At 37.1% G+C, this 18,457-nt stretch overlaps 2 protein-coding genes across 3 annotated transcripts; one reads left to right on the plus strand and one right to left on the minus strand.

Moving 5' to 3' along the window:
* The first annotated feature begins 379 nt into the window (after positions 1–379).
* Positions 380–9,711, plus strand: LOC143468956 (hepatocyte growth factor receptor-like). Its single transcript, XM_076966446.1, has 10 exons — positions 380–639; positions 1,146–1,371; positions 2,031–2,237; positions 2,528–2,724; positions 4,655–4,764; positions 4,855–5,014; positions 6,226–6,362; positions 7,181–7,390; positions 7,690–7,866; positions 8,853–9,711. The coding sequence occupies exons 1-10, from the start codon at positions 451–453 to the stop codon at positions 8,950–8,952; spliced, it is 1,713 nt and encodes a 570-aa protein (XP_076822561.1). The 5' UTR covers positions 380–450; the 3' UTR covers positions 8,953–9,711.
* Positions 9,712–10,726: 1,015 nt separating this feature from the next.
* On the minus strand, positions 10,727–18,450 carry LOC143469386 (complement factor B-like). 2 transcript variants are annotated; one of them, XM_076967062.1, is made up of 24 exons: positions 18,154–18,447; positions 17,942–18,091; positions 17,376–17,594; positions 16,990–17,130; positions 16,678–16,893; positions 16,303–16,443; positions 15,943–16,167; positions 15,707–15,847; positions 15,329–15,505; positions 15,053–15,256; positions 14,696–14,881; positions 14,348–14,562; positions 14,092–14,233; positions 13,800–13,938; positions 13,670–13,736; positions 13,422–13,587; positions 13,001–13,146; positions 12,769–12,883; positions 12,475–12,599; positions 12,152–12,353; positions 11,731–11,887; positions 11,261–11,408; positions 10,906–11,133; positions 10,727–10,778 (listed from the first exon to the last, which is right to left on the minus strand). In XM_076967062.1, the coding sequence occupies exons 1-23, from the start codon at positions 18,224–18,226 to the stop codon at positions 10,936–10,938; spliced, it is 3,693 nt and encodes a 1,230-aa protein (XP_076823177.1). In that variant the 5' UTR covers positions 18,227–18,447; the 3' UTR covers positions 10,727–10,778; positions 10,906–10,935. The 2 variants fall into 2 exon arrangements, 1 of the variants encoding a protein (XP_076823177.1); XR_013119110.1 differs by lacking the exon at positions 10,727–10,778 and having other exon boundaries at positions 10,992–11,133; positions 11,759–11,887; positions 18,154–18,450.
* Between the last annotated feature and the right edge of the window lie 7 nt (positions 18,451–18,457).

Genomic DNA, 18,457 nt, shown 5'->3' on the forward strand with positions numbered 1-18,457 from the left:
CTTGTCAAAATTTCCCGTCCAATTTGTGGAAAATGTCGATAACTAGGCCTATACGAATATGTTTGCGACGACCTGCGTCAGCACAATTTTTTTGTTCCCCACATGAAAGACGAAAAATAAAATGAATGAACTGAGAGAACCAGGTGTGATTTTAAGCTAAAAAATTCATACATGATGACTAATTTGTTTATATTCATATATAAGCTATACCTGCCCAGGTCATGCTGCTTGCTACAATTTGGTATAAAAAATTTATTTTAACTCTCCTTATTAAACAAACATATATTTAAATCTAGAAGGTTCAAAATTTTCTGCTTGCAAATTTTAACTGAGCTACTTATGAAATCTACATATGGTATATATAATTCTTTTTTAGCAGGAAAGTCAAATTAGGTTGTTAGGATTACAGAGTATTTGAATCTGGGTGTTTCATCTTTGTGGCATTGCACAATGCCATCTTTGAAAGACATTACTGTCAGCAAGGAAGATGCAAGTAGGTTTTTAACTAGAAAGCTTTTGAAAAACTCGTGGAACCATTTTGAAGAACTACAACAAGGAAACTTAGAACGAGAATGTTACGAAGAAACTTGCAGCTGGGAGGAGGCGAGAGAGGTTTTTGAGACCGATGTAAATAAATTGGTAAGTATCATATACTCTTTTACTTAGATTTATATATAATAAGTTGTGTTAATGTGCCCACCAGACGCTGGCAGTTAAATGTTGAAAGGTTATCAGTGATAATTAAACATTTATTATTCAATAGCTTGCAAAGTACTTAATATTTGTACAAATGGCAATATTACACATGAAAAGTTTATGAGTAATCTCAGTCAGTAATTGTGCCCATTGCCTAATATATTACAAATTGGTTATATACGGTTATATATAAATATGTGTATCTATAAATTATATTTATTTAGGTATTTTGTCAGCACCAGTTAGGTTACTTTGAGATCTGATATTGAAAAGTTTGAGTTGAGCAAAATTATGTTAACTATCACTGGACCACAGTGATAGTGATAGCTTCACTGAACTACAGATCCAGTGGTGTTATCTGTATGATAGACACAATTAGCCATTAGGTATTTATTTTTCAAGTTTTCCAATTATCTTTCAATGTAGCCTGTCAGTGTTGTGTGTTTTAGGATGAGTTTTGGGCGGATTACACCGGGGTGAATAACAATGCCAGCGAGGACAATCCTGTTGGTGTCATTCTTGGTGTTTGCTTTGGCATATTTGGATTTATTATTGTTGCCATCATTGTTTACATTGTTTGGAAAAAACGAAAGGGTGAGCTAGACGAAAAAATCACACAAAGTGCCCAACCTTACAATCCTTATCCAATTCTCAGTTACTATGCAAGTAGAAAAGGTAAGGTTTTGAATGATGATCGAAATCTGCTATTATATTTCCAGCGTATGATGTGTGATAACCGCGGTATTGCACCCATGGCTTTTGCAGGATTTATTTGCAAAATACCTCCTTCAGTCATTGTGCTTGATAGGCTCCTAAAATGTATAGGCCTTGGTTATTTACGTTATAACTTACATTTATTGATTTTTCATTTTGAATCTGTGGCCAACTCCAATGTGAAGATAGGGCACAGTAGGATGCTTAATATTTCATTCTACTGCAATAAATAATACAAGGACAAAGAAAACAGCTGGCACTAAGATAGGGTGTTTTAGACAGGCATTATTTTTTGTGTGATATCTGACTGTTTAATTGGTTTATTTGTAATTTATTATCTTATGAGGTTGAGTTTGATTTGTTATCCAAAATTAAAGCCTTTTCACTTGAATAGGCCTATGTATGTAAAGTTCACATGGGTGCAATTCCAAAAGATTCATAGGATAATTCATATTAGAACAAAAGGTTTTGATTAGTGTATAAACCCTTTCATTTTGTTTATTATTGATTTGTGTAACTGAATATATATCAATATAAGGCATAAATATCTAGTAGACCAACATATTAAAGTGAGGTGAAAGTAAGATGGCTGTTGTAAAGATAAGGTTCTGTTGTCATAGGCCCTTCCGCTTCAAACAATTATGAAACTCCACTGTTAGATGCCTTTGACAGTGAGCTTGCTATGGGATTAAGTCAGTGTTACCTGGAACGTGAAAGATTGCAGCTTGGTGAAGTGATCACTGGCGGTAACTTTGGTGACATTTGGAAAGGAAAGCTGAAGACGCGAGATGGAACTCACATTGACGTTGCTGTAAAGAGTCTCAAAAGTATACCCTGGTTTTGTTACATTGAATGACGATAAATGTGAATAGTTTTGTTAAACTGAGTCAACAGAGTGTTCAAAGTGTATTCATATGTATATATATATATATAATTTATTTTTACCACTTGAGAAAAGTATGCAAATAGATAATTGTTGTTAATGCACAAATACCCATATGTATATATAGATATATGTATTTGTTTTTATGTGTGGTTATTCAGTGTGTGTATTGATCACTCAAATGTTGACCTGTTCACACATTGGTGCTTACAGAGGTAATTTTGTTTAATGCAGATCTTCAGGATCCAGAAGACATTGAGAAGTTCCTTCGCGAAGGCGTGATGATGCGAGGATTGGATCATCCGAATGTTCTCTCCTTGATCGGAGTTTGTGTCGATGCTGACGTTGATCAAGGTCGGACATCTCCTCTCATAGTGCTCCCATTCATGAAAAATGGCGACCTTCGAACATTTCTACGGGATGGCAATAATGTAAGATATGAAGTGTGCAAAGAAAAACGTAGAGTATGTAGAGGCTGTAGAAATTTGATGTTGAACTCTACTGTACATTTATGCATATATATAGTATTTATGATTACATATATTGTTGAATACCATTATGAATCTATTTTTTATATCATGAACGTTTTTAATGCTTTTCTCCGATGAAATCAATCGCTTTTTGCTTGAATATTCAACCTGTTGCTGAATTCAGGTCATTTGCTCGCTGTTGTCATTTGCTTTGTCTTTATGTTTTCTGTTAACAAAACCACTATTGTTATTTTGTGGTCAACCTTTCACTTACAGTATTATTTCCATACACTGCTAGATCAAGTGAATATGGCGATATTATAAGCTTTTTTAATGAAGCCAGCTGCCAGGAGCTTTGTAAACTAGAGAGCAATGTAACCTGGCACTGTGGCACAGGGCACTATGACGCAGAACACTATAGCACAGGGCACTATGGCACAGGGTTGCAACTCTTTTTCAACAATTTGTGGTCTGCTATTACATACAAAATTAGACATTTCTGTCTTTTTAGTTTTTGACGTTTTTCGATTGAATTCTTTCTACTCTAAGTATAATACAATTGAAACCAATTCTGCTTTCTTCTATATTCTTGGTTGCTGATCAGTTTCCAATATTTTTAAAGTTTTGTAGCTTAATTTTTTAAGTACATTTGCATCCCAGATATTTACAAGACATTGTCACTCATCTCAAGATTGATTTCCCAGTGTGATGCTTATTTAGTTTTACTCTAAGAGTTTTACTTCTCATGGGTAGTAATGTCCTTGTTTTAGAGTCATTTCTCTGACATATGGCGGGAGAGGTGAGAAAACTTATAGCAGGACAATACCTTCCTTTTCTGTAGGATCAGCAAATGGGCATGGAGCTATTTTAATTTTAGCTGAGTTGGAGTAACTTGAATGCACAGCATATGCGGCTCAATATGGTCAGGGTTTTTAACTTTGCTGTATAGGTTTTGGCAGAATGCTTTGTGTCTGAGCCTTGGAAGGCTGCTACTGGGTAGGGAAAGTAGATAGCTAATTAGGATATTTTTCAGGCAGCTAGTGACCTTTCTCATAGTTTCATTTACCTCGACATCAATTTTTGAGAATGTGGTCTGCGGTACCAAACTAGTGTGCAGCATTCAGCTGGGGTGTATACTATGCTAGAACAGTAGATCTTAGTGTTCTATATGATGCACATATCTTGTGCCGGCCGGTCGTTCAATCAAGGCAACTCTTGCTGAAAGTTCACTTTTTAATTGGACATTGTGTGATCTGAATGTTCGGTTGTGGTAACTAATTTCAAGGTATTTTGTGGTAGATCTGATGATCTGTTGTTGATTCAAGTTGATTTTCGGTTGATAGTTGGCTAGGTGATTTCATTTCAGATATTAAGTGTTGAGGAAACAATTTTTGATGGATAGTTTTAGTTTCCATTAGTTAAAAACCACCTCATTTAGCTTACAGCATGAGTATTATATTATCTTTAAGTTTACTGGGATTAAGTTAATTGCTTGGCATAGCAACTAGCATGTAACATTGATGTAGTTATTCTACTTGTATTTTTAATAAGCTTTAATCATTAATATTCACTTGAAGAAAAATGTTTCCAAACAGTATCCTTAGAAAAATTGTGCTTTGTATTGGAGTTCACAGAATACTCTTTAGCCACTGGGACGTTGTGCACAGTGTTAGTTTCTAGATTCTTCTGGCATATATTAAAGTAGCCTGGCATCTTTTCAAGGATCCTCCTGTTATGATACTACTTTTGTGGTTATTTCGTTAAGCCTATGTGGTTAATATTTAACTAGATTCAAATACTGACAGTTTATTGGTTCACACAGTTTATTCATTAATCTTAAGCATATAATTGTACATTTTCCCATGAGCTCAATATCTTCTGTTAATTTCAGGTTTTGACTGTCTTACACTTGATAAAGTTTTGTGCTAATGTTGCACTTGGCATGGAGTACCTAGCTGAAAAGAAATTTGTCCATCGAGATTTGGCCGCTCGCAATTGCATGTTAGTATAAACTATGTACATGATAGTAAAGAAAATTCCAACTGTATATTCATGTGTGTATGAGCTTGCTATCTCATAACCTATTATCAGGGTTGGTGAAGATTGGAATGTCAAAGTTGCTGACTTTGGCTTGTCGCGTGACCTTTATGACCGTGATTACTATAGGAGCAGTGTGAAAACACAACTTCCATTGAAATGGATGCCACCAGAAAGCATTAAATATGGCAGATATGATGAAAAGACGGATGTGGTATGTGTTTTGCTTTAATACTTACATATTAATATAAATATGGTAATGTTTGTAAGATTTCTCATGTACCTGCATATTAACAAAGTTGAATGATTAATTGTCTTATTTCAACTAACTTTAAATAGTATCATATATCATATATGCTACATTATATATAGGAATAATGGTTAATTGTTGTATACGATTTAGTTTTTAATTACAAACTATTTGTTAACAAAAGTTAATTTTATATTTAAAAACACGCTTATACCATAAGGCTTTTATGTGTCAGTAAGCGTTTGTGCCATGACATAACGTTACTTTTGTGTGGGTGGTGTAATATAACTTTTAAGAGTACTACGCCCTTTGATTCATTACTGAAGTACCCTACCATACTATTTGTAAGTCAAATAGTCTTATCAGTAAACGTTTCAGCTTCATCAGAGATATAAGCTTGTCCTTTACTTATCCACAACAGTATCAGTTTCCTTTTTATCCGACCTGAAAAGTAATTCTGTGCCATTAGCTTTTCATAACTGTAAAGAAAGATGCTCAGGTTTATTCATTGTACTGTGGGACCAAAATCACTGGGGTGTGTTATTTTTCACTTTTCTCTCTTATTTGTCATTGTAACTATGAAGACTTTGTTTCCTTTTTATAATTGTGTACTCAGCTGTTCGTTTACATTTCATTCCTGGCTAATATCAACGTAATGCAGATATTAATATGAAGTTCGCTTTATAACACGTGCAATTGTATGTACAATTGTGTTATTGACCTATTTTTAGCTGAATTTTATGCTTGTGCGCGGTATATTTGTATATTTTTCTAAAGCCATTTTTCATTTTATATTATACTTTGATAGATTTATCAGTAGTAGACATTGTTTGGATATAGGATATGGTGCCAGATAACAATGTTGTGATGAGTAACACAACACATCAATCTCAATACTGCGACAGCGCGCAAACGTAGCTTTACTTATGGTAGATATATGATGCTGATAAGTTTATTTTGCATGAGATGCATTAGGAAATTTTCAAATACATTTCCGTGGCATGTCCAGATTTAAGCAAAAGGAAAATCTGAGAAGCTGCCAGTTTCTTTTTGTTGCGTTAATGCTTAGCTTCATATTTTGAATGCATGGTATACATTTTATTTATAATTTTGTACCTGCTTAATCATCTATCAGCTTAAGTCAATGGCTTTAAAACAACTTTGAACATTTTTAGTGGTCTTTCGGAATTGTTTGTTGGGAAATTATGACAAGGGGGGCAATCCCATACCCCACCATCCAAGCCGCTGCCATACTTGAGTATCTAAGTGAAGGAAAGCGGATGGACAGACCTGAGTGCTGCCCTTATAAACTGTAAGTGTTATTTTAGCAAGGAGTTGAAGATGCTTGTTTTATGAGGAAAGCATGCGGGTTCTACTGTTCATATAGAATTATTTTACTTTAATTGCTCTGATTTTCATTGAAAACATTTATTTTATATACATCTTTTGACTTTGTTGTATTGAAGTATTCAATAACATATTATACTTCATATTGGTAATAGAAAAATGTCTGAATTCTCACAGCAGAGCAAGATAATGATTAAAGTTATTATTGCTAGTTAGTTAGTTGTTTATATCATTAGTAAATAATAATTAAAGATTAAAGTATAGTACGGTCAGGACTAGGGATATCTATTAGCGAATAATTAGTTTTTTCAATTAATTTTTAACTATAAGCAATAGTTTGAAACAGTCATCCCTACCTACGGCACATTTTACATTGTGCCAATGTATGGACAATTGTACATGCTTGTAGCCAGTTAATTATCAAATATTTGTGGAGCACTTCACCTGGGGCTATTATATATTTTTTGAAGTGTTGAGATGGTGTAATTTTATACATTGTTATTCATGGTCTTTACATGTGTTAAATATTCTTGTACTATATATAAATATCATACATATTAGTTGGTCAGCTAGTTCGTGACCTTGGTTATCCCAATAAACGAGAGCTGCAACACTTAGAATAAAACGCTTTAAAATTATAAAATAGCCTATATAATAAAAGTATTATTACTTGAATCCTAATTTAATTGGAGTTAAATATGTTCATCGTTTGTATGACTGATTGTGATATTTCTTTCAATCGCATTGCATTATTGGAAAATGCTGTTGATTGAAATTTTTTAGATACAAAATTATGAAGATTTGTTGGGATGATGACCCAGAGAAAAGACCGACTTTCCAGGAGTTAGTCGCATCAACAAACAATGTTGTTCGAGATGCAAAGAAGTCTGTCAAAAGAAGAAGTCATGCGTCTGAGGAAGGGTCATCCGGGGCTGGTACAAGCAGAGCTTCCAACAACCCTTATCAGAACAGTTTTAAAGAAGATGAACCACGGTAATTTTCATTGAAATTCACGTTTTAAGATTAGGAATCACTAATTTTAATATTTTAAACATTTTCACATTTTTAAATATCACTTTCTTTTTGTGATATATACAGTTCTTGATAAATTTTAGCTGTTTTGGAAATTGGACTGTTTTGCTTTCAGCTACAGTATTTACCTTTACTCTAGCACATTTACAATTACATTGTACTTTTGTATTCACCTGAACTAATTCTTTGTTTGTAAGTGTATAGGTTCTGCACTGGTCTGATACGATTCGTATCTAACTCATTTTGTATTGTGTTGTCAGGCCTAAACCAAAGCCACGCACGTCGCTTAAGTTGAAAGCAGGAGAGAGACGAGACAAATTTTCTCCTAGAGGAGAGAAAGAGGAAGAAGACGGCCGCAAGGAGAGAAGAGAGAAACGGCGAAAACAAAGAGAGCATCGAGGAGAAGGGGATCACTTTGGAGAGCCAACTGATGGAAGGTCAGATTCGCGGTCTTTCTATTTTTTTTTGCATGATGAAGTTTTTTAGACAATATTTCAAGTATGTTTTGTTGCAAAATAGCATAAAGGACAGGCTTTGATATATGTTGCTTATTACAATCACAGTAAGTTGACTTAACTTAGCAGAAGGTAGCACTTGCTGTAGTGCGGTATGATATATTCAGCAAAAGTTATTTGCTTGTCGCTGTACATAGAATACCAATGCAACACCGCATACCAGACAAATAATAATTGGTTCAAGTGTCCTCTTATTAAAGGTTTTTGTACTTTTCGAAAGCCACTTGTCATTATAGAAATATGTCAGCATCTTGTTTTTCTTGGCCTAGATTGCAGCATAAAGAATTTCAGGATTTAGGGATAATACTCTGAATTATTATCAGTGGTATTTATTGTAATCCTATAATGTTAGTGTGGCGTTATTAACTCAAGAGTAGCATTAGGTTTTCAGCACATTAACAAAGTTGTAACTTAGTTTAGCATAAAAATATTTTAGTTAAAAATAGCAGAACTATATGTATACTGTGGAGCATGCTGGATGGAAAGAATCTGCAGTCATTTAGGTTAATGGATTTTGTCTTCCTGATTGCAGCACGTATCAGATGGGGCAGCAGATCAGCTATGTTTGAGGATTTTTAACTTCAGAAATTGTGGAAGCATTATAATAGACAACAAACTATGTTAAAGAATGCAGACAATCACGTAATCCAGTGTACATTTGAGTGAACCAGACAAATTGATAGATGCCCCAGCTACTGGTGAAAATAAAAGCTGGCAATGAAGATCAAGTTGTATAAAGCAAGACTGCAAAGTGCAAGTGTTCCAATCTGTAAAAGACTTTTTGATGATGAGAAACTATTAAACGCCTAATGCATGCGAAAGACTTACCATAATTTATTCCTACTAAATTGAGATTTCTACTTGAATAACTGGACTTGTAACTTCAATTCATAAAATTCTTCATGCAGGCGGTCATCATCCAGTCAAGTGCAGTCAAGTACTACTCAGGAGCCTGAAGTTGGAATTTATAATGCTGCTGATGAACATGGAAGAACGATAACAGTCTGATAAAGTGGTAGTAATGTATTGGAAGGACACTGCCACACATTTTGGACTTCTTTATCTGTGTCGCTATTCGTGCGGGCAATCATGCACACAATACTTCCTAACTGCAATGGTTATATTCATGGTCAGTTGCAGTTTTCTCGTGACACTGTCTGTTGTAACTCCTAGAACAATTTGATGATCCATGCACTTTGACTCTCATTTCTTATTTTACAAAGTTTTTGTTGTTATTGCGTTAAACAGTTTAGATTTTCTTTTATCATCTTTGTTTGTCTGTTTAAGGATGAAAGCAGATTTGGATTAGAGTGGTTGTGGTGTCATTTACATCTTGCATGATTTTTTTACTATCACTTGACAAGCATTGATATTTTTAACGGTAACTGCTTCTATGTAATGACAGCTTGATCTTCCGTAATTCTGTAAACCTGTATACGAAAAACACCACTACACCATGGTTCTAAATTTTATTCTTACGGTGGGGCCTTGAACAAAATCTGCACGGTGCTGCACAACAAACAAGTTTATAATAATAGGTGTTCTGTTTCAGCAAGTCATTGCTTTAATTTTGTTTACGTCTAAATCTTATTCATTTTTTATGTCTGTATGTTATCGTTGCTTGAAAATGCTATGAAGCACATTTATTTGCATGCTTCAAGTTTAAGTTTGCTGTGTCACTTGGGACTATTCTGCTTTTTGTACATTCACCTTTAGCGTTTTGTATTATGTGTTTTCTACCCCTGTATTAATAAAAATATACCAAGATATCTTTAGTAAGTTAATCGATTTTCTTCGTATTGTCTGTCTTTTTGTAGGTTTTAAAGTAGCTACTGTGTCCAAGTGTCACTTAAAATTCTTTTTTACAATAATTAACATCTTACTTCTTTCCAGCACTGTTGCTTGGACTTATTGCGTGGCGCGCTCCTTTTCGAAGTACAGTAGCTTCGCTTATACGAGATAAGTTTTTGGTAGGGGCATTTAAATGGCTGGGTTGGCGCAGTTAACTGCAGTAATTCAGGCAACTTTTAATGTGCTATTACCCAATGCATTTTGCATTATTTTGATGCCAATAAATAAGCATTGTGTGGTTACTCGCCATCGACAGCTTGCCAGACATTGTAATTTGTAACCTTGAAAAGTTTTCCGGTTTTTACCCCACATACGTCCTCAGCCGCTAAAAGGCGTTTTGCATATTTACCAACTGATTTTCCTGTTTGTTTCGTTTCAACCGACAAAAAGGTTGGAGTTTTGGTTAGTTTTATTATGTGGTAAAATTGCTAGGAAGCAATTAGGCCTATTGTTAATCCTGCTTGGGGCTTCCTAATATTTTACTTTTGACTTTAATACGCCTTCAGCTATATCTTCATAAAATGCCAAGAAAATCACGCAACAAACAAACTCCTATAATGGCTTGCTAAAATCAACGGCAAAAGTTTTGGTCTAAAAACCAAATTTTACCAATTTGTAAGCACGTTGTCACTTAAATTAATTATCCTTGCGACCTGAAAGTTTTTAGCGTGCTTACTGGTTTGGCAATTCCCAATTAAAAAACAACACCGGCCACACTGATATCTGTTTTGTCTAACATCTTGTTGAAAGCGTGACGTTGAAGTTCAACATGCTCACAGAAATTGCAATTTTTTTCCGTTTGGCGCCTCAGTTTTTCCCTCGTCATGATCACCTTCACCAACTGATTACTGTATCTGCTTTGGGGAATGTTCTTTGCATCCAGACTATTTGCTAAATTTGCAGAAATAGATGTTGGTGACAGTTTTTATTGTGTATTTGCAGAAAAGGCGCTGAAGTAATATGTTGTGCTAAGCTACCCAACCAATATTATAATTGTTGAAACGTAATCTAACGCAATATCAAAGGCGAATGTTTTTTCTTGTTTATTACGATGGCAAAATTGAGAACATAGTACGAATAACGAGATTATAAAAAGTTACGTACATGCGGAACAAAGCTTTTAAGTAAATTTCCCGGCATCTACTTCTGGTCTCGTACGTTCAGATGTTTTTGTATCCACCATGAAACACTCATGACGTTCGTATAGAAGCTCGGAATGTGAAGTTCGACGTCAGATTGGCCAGGCTCCTGACTTCTATATGTCTGCCCGCATCCCCAGCCCCAGCTTACAATGCCGACTTGAACCCAGAAACTTTCCTTGGTCCGGTCGTCGTATACCTGACGTCAAGGAGTAAATGTAAGACTGACTGTGTAGGTGGGGCTGAATTGAAATTAAGTGTTGGTCGCATTTTAAGGCTGAGACAAAATGTCAGCTATCTAGATGAGAAAGTGATAAAGCTCTTACTTCTCTCACAAGTGGACCTCCGCTGTCTCCTCTGCAGACGTTCACGTTTGCAGTGTCGTTACCACTTATACCACACAGCATTCTGTCAGTGTATTTGAGAGAAAATTCCTTTGTCCATGGTATATATTCTTTGACAGTTTTATTGCAGCTGAAACATAAAAATCAAACCATCAAGCAGCAGAAGTGAAATTGATTGTTGACTTTAGGTGTCGAATTGGTTGCACTGTCTAGAATTTAGAAGTCAGTCAGGTAATCTTATCTTATGTGGTTTACATGTAGTCAGCTTAGCGTCAACAACTATGACCAATTCTCTACTATTGAACGTCTTCGGCCTGTCTTATTTCTATTTTTAGTTTTAGACTTTTTCATGACTAGCTTGAAAAAACATTTCCTTTGGTCTTGAAAGTTTGCATTTTGATATTGTGAAGAACTTTCTAGATGAGGTTGTGTAAGTTTCACACTTATCTTACTGATATTCGTCTTTTAGTTGAATAAGACCTTGCAGTAGATTTTTTCCCGGTGTTGCTTGGCCAACGTTTCGTTGTTCCAGTTCCTCAGTGTGACCAAATCCCGTTACGACTGTCAATACCTTTTTGTCAGGATTTCCTTTTTCAAGCAAGAAGTTGGCTGAAAATGATATCTTTATGGGATTAAGAAGAATGATTTTGTAGAGATGTTTGCTATAACATTACCAGGCGCATATAGTACCAAGCAAAGTTCTAAATCATATGTGATGACGTAGAACTTATATATGTGAATACAAAGTCAATAAAAATGATATTTAACAAGACGATACTTAGGGTAAAATTGAGTTATATCGAATACCTCATCTTTTCACAATTTAACCAACATTTAGTGAAAAGTGTTTGTGTATAACAACAACTCCCCTACTTTCCACCCTGCACTTTTCTTCACTCGATTCGCTGCCGGTTAAGAGTCCGACTTCTGGTTTTCTGAGGTGGTCTTCCAAGCAGTTGTTTTCCATGCATGGTAAACAAACTGGTCTTATATAGGCAGTATAATTGACGAAACCAAAACTCGTGATTTCTCTCCAATTGGTTCCATCTTGAATATATTCTTTTCCTATTTTAATCTGTCCAGAAGAAATTGATTTACAAAACTTTTCATGCAACTCTAGTAATTGGGGAATTGGTACATGATGCATAACCAATCAACATACTAAACCCTTCATATTTTTGAGTACAATTGCTTACCAAAGCCACATCGTAGTCGTAGTTGTCTTCCGTAAACCCGGAATGAACAAAGATCTCAGTTGCGGTGAAAACCCGCACGATTGGTAGAAGAATTTCTTGAGGAGAAGTTGGCCGCCGATGGAGACCTGGTGTAAACCAAATTATTTTGTTATGGTCCAATACACAGGCAACACTAATTAATCGAACTCATGCCTGTGATGAGTATATTTATGTTAGGGAAGTGTTGGTGTCAATTGAATGATTTTAGCGTTGCTATATCTGGTGGACAGCTTAAAAACGAGTATGTTTACTGACCATAAGTGACGACTATGTCTTCTGGTTCTTCATCCCCAAACAAATGTGAAGCTGTTAACACCCATTGGTTGTTTATGATAGTGCCACCGCCTAAGAAACTGTGACGATCGTACGTCTGAAAATTGATACATTCAACAAATTTGTTGTTTTATGCGAGTACTGTGTTTATATTTCATTTCTTAGGTGTCTAGAAACAAATTTTTTACAACAAAGTTAAAACTAAGACACTTACATTCACCACTTTACTTCTCTTTCTGGTTACGACAACTTGCCACGGCCAGGCTCGTGAATTTACTTTCTGTCCACCAAGTAATCGACCAGCGCTCGCCAGATGCTTGATGTTGCCCACATCTCCTGCTTGACCGCACTTGCTATAGTCTATAACAACCAAGGTTTATCGAGCTTACCGCATGTCAATACATCCTGGGCTGATTGGTTTAAATTGTAACCATGTCAATGCCTCCATGGACACACAGTAGTTTGTTCTGTCGCATTGTTTTTTGACTAATGTTGTTGTTCTTACTATTTATATAAGGCAATTTGTCTTTTTTATCAAAATAAGACTTTTTCAAGTGATTGTAGATGAAAATTTAGTATGTGTGCAATTGTATTCGTTGGTGTAATTTTAAGGCAACTAGTTTACTTGATAGTACCTATATTCGCGTCTGTGACTTGGTCTAGGAGCGACTGAATTACGTAAAAATTCTCGATGAAAATGAAGTTTTCTGTCTTTCCCAATGCGAGGGCCAATAATTCATTGTACGCGTCGGATCCAATTTGTGGTTCTGAGCATTCCAAACAGGAAGTTATGCTGTAAAACTGAAAAGCGATTTTTACCTGCCAGTTGTGCAGTATTCTCTCCTTGCATATGTCTAATGGAGACCTCACAAATCGAACTTACTTGCGGTGGGTTTTCCCGACTGCTCATCGCTTGGACCATTTTCTCTGGTGGAGCACCTTCATTGTGCCTACCTGTGATTTAGTCTCGTAAAGTTTTCGTGTAACTTCCCTAATATCTCAATCATGACTACCTACCGTCGGTCAGTATAAACACATGCCGTTGTCTTTCAGTCTTTATGTGCTGTTGGTAGGAAAATTCAATTTGACCGGACAGTACTTCTAAGGCGTATGTAGTGTTTGTTCCGCGACGCAGTTCTGCTTGGTAGTTTTCTGCACAAGATAAGAGAACGAAAACAAGTTTCAGCTGCATGGCATCAGATATAACTTGTATGTTGTATTTATATCACGGTAGACTGTTTGGATTACTATCTTAATAATCGTTTGCTATCTATCATGCAACGAATTTCAAGCAAGTATTCCTGCCTCTGTCAAGGAGAATATTTTGGAGTAATTTGATGATCTCTTCTGGAGGCGGCTGTACGTCTTGCGTATTCCAAATGACTTTGGTTTTCAAAGCAAATATAATGATCCCAAATTCTATTTCCCCAGTGGCATTAACTGAAAGCTGTAACGTTGGAAGTTGTTGTTTAACGTTTATTATATTGGAAACTTAGCTTAATTTTATGAGAAATTTACAATAATAAAAGCGATGAGGGTCTTTTATTATATAAAGATTTACCCGTTCGATGAGCTTGATGCAGAACTCCAAAGCGTTGCGTAACTCGGAGTTCTTGACACTTGCAGAGATGTCAATGACAAAGTAAATTTCATGTCCTGGAGCAAAGGTAGCCGAGATAAAGCGACCAAAGCTGTTGCCTGACGTTCCTTGGATTTCTTCCGTGCTTCGCTGGAGCTTTGCTAAAACCTCAGACCGACTATCTCGATATCGGGGATCTGAGGAGCAGGATGTTAAAGGTCTAAGGACAAGGGTCTGATCCGGATTACTTCAACTTGTGGAAGATTAGTTGAAACTTTTAAAGCGGTAATCACTTCAAGCTGCATCTTACAGAAGAACTTATTGTCATACTTATGCATTTTGGAGCCCCTCCATCACTCCATTGAAGAAAGTAAAGGCACTTTTGCCTGGGTGATCCCACCATTGAATAACCTGCTTCACATGCGAACTGGACTACGTTGCCGATCGCAAATCCCTTATTACGTAATAGTGCTCCATTTATTGGAACTCCCGGATGCGGACATCGCGTTTCATCGTCTTAAAACAATTGCTTAAGTAAGAGAAGCAACTGCGGAGTGCAATTGTAGATGTAGCACAGGCAACTCTGACGCATTATTATCATTTTACTCAAAACTTTTGGGATTTTTAATGATAGATTACTTTACGATACCAACAAGAGCCCGATCCCACCACAATCACTAAACTTGCCTTTTATGTCGCACACGGTGTCTATGCCACTCCAACGTCCATTGCTCATGCAAGTTCTTACTCGATCTCCTAGCATGCGATGAAACGGACGACATGAGAACTCATACTGGTCCCCGGCGTAGAAAGGTGGATTGGGGTTGAAGTTTGACGCTGGCTCACCGGCCATTGCTTCAATAGATGGTGTTGGATCTCCGCAGGTTACTCCTATAAGAAGGTTGTTAATAAAGGATTATTTTCTCCCTTAAAACTTTGCTATACTAGTTGGGGTGTCATTACTTTTGCAAATTGGAGTTCTTCCATCCCAAGTACCGCCACCAGTACATTGCCTTGATGGTGATCCGCTGCTTAAAAAAAATCTGTCGTCACAAATGTAGTTTGCAATCTTCCTGAATCCTGACCCGGTGTACTTGATTGTGGCATTTAATGTTGGCGGAGCAATGCCACAGTCAACGTCTGCAAAATCATATCTTCAATCAGTATGTTACTTTTGACAACTTTACACTTAACTATAGGAATCGGAAGTCGGTTGTTATCGGAAAACAAGACACCTCACTATTTGACGCGTGTTGCGAGCTCACTTACGAGGTGCTGTTATAGACAAATTTGGTGAGAAATATTTCACTGTTCCCTTTCATTAACCATTTTACATCATACCTGGGTTAACACATGCGCGTCCGCAGTACTCGTCACACATACAGCGTAGTCGTCCATGGCAATCTTGGTCGGTATCGCAAGCGCTTGTGCAAATCATGTTGTTTTCTGCCGCTTCCTGCGGTTGGTGTTTCTTGCAAGCCACTGTCAGCAATATCAGGTATATTAGAAAGCTTTCCTAATTGCGTGGAAGCTTTAACTGTAGAGACCGAAATATTTTATAGTTTGAAGCCACTTACAAAGGCAACGAACATTGCCAAGGTTGGTCCAATTTTTTCTTCCGTGACAGTCCAAACGATTTATTCTCCCATCGATTTTAAATCCAGGGTTACACTCGTATCGGGCAACGTCACCGTATCTATACGGGGCGGCCGGAACTTGGAAAAAGCTCCTGGCGAGTCCTTCACGATAAACAACGACACGTGCCATGTTTCCGATAGGTGGCGGTATGGAGCAGAAATTGTCTGCAAACGTATTTTCATGATTAAAAATTATTTCGGCCAGTTTCACAGCAATGTAAAAAGTTACTTTGCCGCTAAACGATCACCGCCATGCTGGACAGAAATGGATAAATACGCTTGAATACATGCGTTACTCACTTAGATCGATGCACGAGAAACCACATTCCCGGTCACATAGGCATGCCTGACCACTGGGGCACGTTTGGACTCCTGGACGACAAGCTTCTCTGCACAGCCGACCTACTGCAGCGGCCGCTTTAACATCTCTTGGGCACATTGCTGTGGGAATATAACGGCATAACAAATACTTTTGTTTTGTTAATTTTTGCTAAGTATATCGGAATAAATTTGTACAAAATTCATGCGATTTTCAAACGATATTAAATATTTCTGTATATTTACAAACATACTGTCGTAAACAACGCCATTATCTCAATTTATCTGTTTCAGCACAAGCTATACAGAAGCACGATTGATGATAAGTTTGAGTTCCGTGCGCTACCAGCAACGTACAAACACATGAAGGATTTCCTGTCCACGCATTTTCTCCATGACACAAGCTTTGTTCAAACGGGTCTTTCAGCACGAAACCGAGATTACAAGTGTATTTGGCGATGTCGTTGTATCGATAGGGTGGACTTGTACGCTGAAGATCTCCTCTTCTCGCTTTGACGAATACCTCTATACTTGCCATGTTCATGATAGCAGATGGCGGGGGACATGTAGCACCTGTTTGTCAAAAACGAAGGCATAACTTTAATTAATTGTATTAAAAAAAATATTATAAAACTGAGTTCAAGTTTAAATTTGTTACAGCCCTTTTACCTATTCTCAGACACGACAACCCACATTCGTGGTCGCAAACACACCCTCTGCCTTGGCCGCATTGCTCATTTGAAGTGCATCGGTTCTGACAGACACGTCCACCAGCAGCCGCAGCTGTAAGGTCTCTTTCCATGCATTCCCCTGTATTGTGCATATTTTCTGCTTCAAATGTTAGTTAAACAGGGAAACGAATCATTCGCAATTTTATGGGGCTACGTTTTTTGGAATTATGATTGTTTCTAACACCACCCTTTGGTTACGTTGTTCTTCAAATATTCAACAAACAGCTGTTGTTGCAAAACAGAAGTACAAAAGTAACAACAAACAGTCGAATGCAATGTTGAAAGCCGCAAGATTTATAGATGAAACTTTGCAACCCTTGTTACTTGTGCAGGTGGTTTTCCCCGTCCAGTCTCGCCGACCGTGGCAGTAGTGAACGTTGCTTGTGCTGAATTTTTTGTATCCGGGCAGACATTCATAATGAGCAATGTCGTCATAAAGGTACGGCGGCCCGGTCACCAATCCCAGTGAGCCGTTCAGGTTTCTTTTGTACACCAGGACGCTTTCCATATTTGGAATGGCTTGAGGTGCAGAGCAAAAATTTTCTGTGCCACATAAACAACAAGGTTCAGCGCTTCAAGCGAAAAACAGTTCAATTGCCTGCTTGTGGTTGGTTCTAAAGTAAACAATTCAAAGGTCTCTTGTGATGCTAAAGCATAGATTTTCCGGAAAAGCGCTTACGGCGTAAAAAGTGAATTGTTTTCAATTGGCTGGCTGGTATGTCGGACGAAAATATTGACTAGAGGGCTTATGCCTAACCACAACCATTATCGTAATAACACTTCATAGAAGTGGCACTACCGGTCACCACGTTTGCTGTTTTAATATGTAATAACAAATTTTTGGTTTTTTGTTCTGGATCGTTTACTACTCGTTAACATGCTAAACCTACCGAAGTTCATGCAAGACGCTCCACATTCGTGGTCACAAGCACAAATTTTTCCATCACGGCATTGGAGGGAACTCGAACAAGCTTTGCGACATAGACGCCCAACTGCGCGAGCTGCCTTCAAATTTCTTTCATCGCATTTGCTGATATAATCTACAAAATATTTTGGACAAATCTAAACGTTTGTCCTATCAACGTCAACCGATTTAACTCACCTTTCGTATAGTTGGCTGAACATATGCCGAAAAGTATCAGCGAAGCAAGCAATAAAGTTTTCGGCCCTGACATATTTTCGCCTGCGAGGTATTGTTTCCTGCCTACTTATCTCGATCTTTAATTCCCCACACTGCCAATTTGTATCTTGCACTGGAGAAAGTTTAAACAAATTGCAACTTTTACGCATTTATTCTCTCTTTCGCTGCGTCACGCAATCGGTAGATAGCTTATAATGAACGTAGTTTCCGAATTGGCGCACGCCGAGTTAGTGACCTACATTTTGTCTTTTGCCCGTCATGAGGA

The sequence above is a fragment of the Clavelina lepadiformis genome, chromosome 8 (assembly GCF_947623445.1).
Source record: "Clavelina lepadiformis chromosome 8, kaClaLepa1.1, whole genome shotgun sequence".
NCBI lineage: Eukaryota > Metazoa > Chordata > Ascidiacea > Aplousobranchia > Clavelinidae > Clavelina > Clavelina lepadiformis.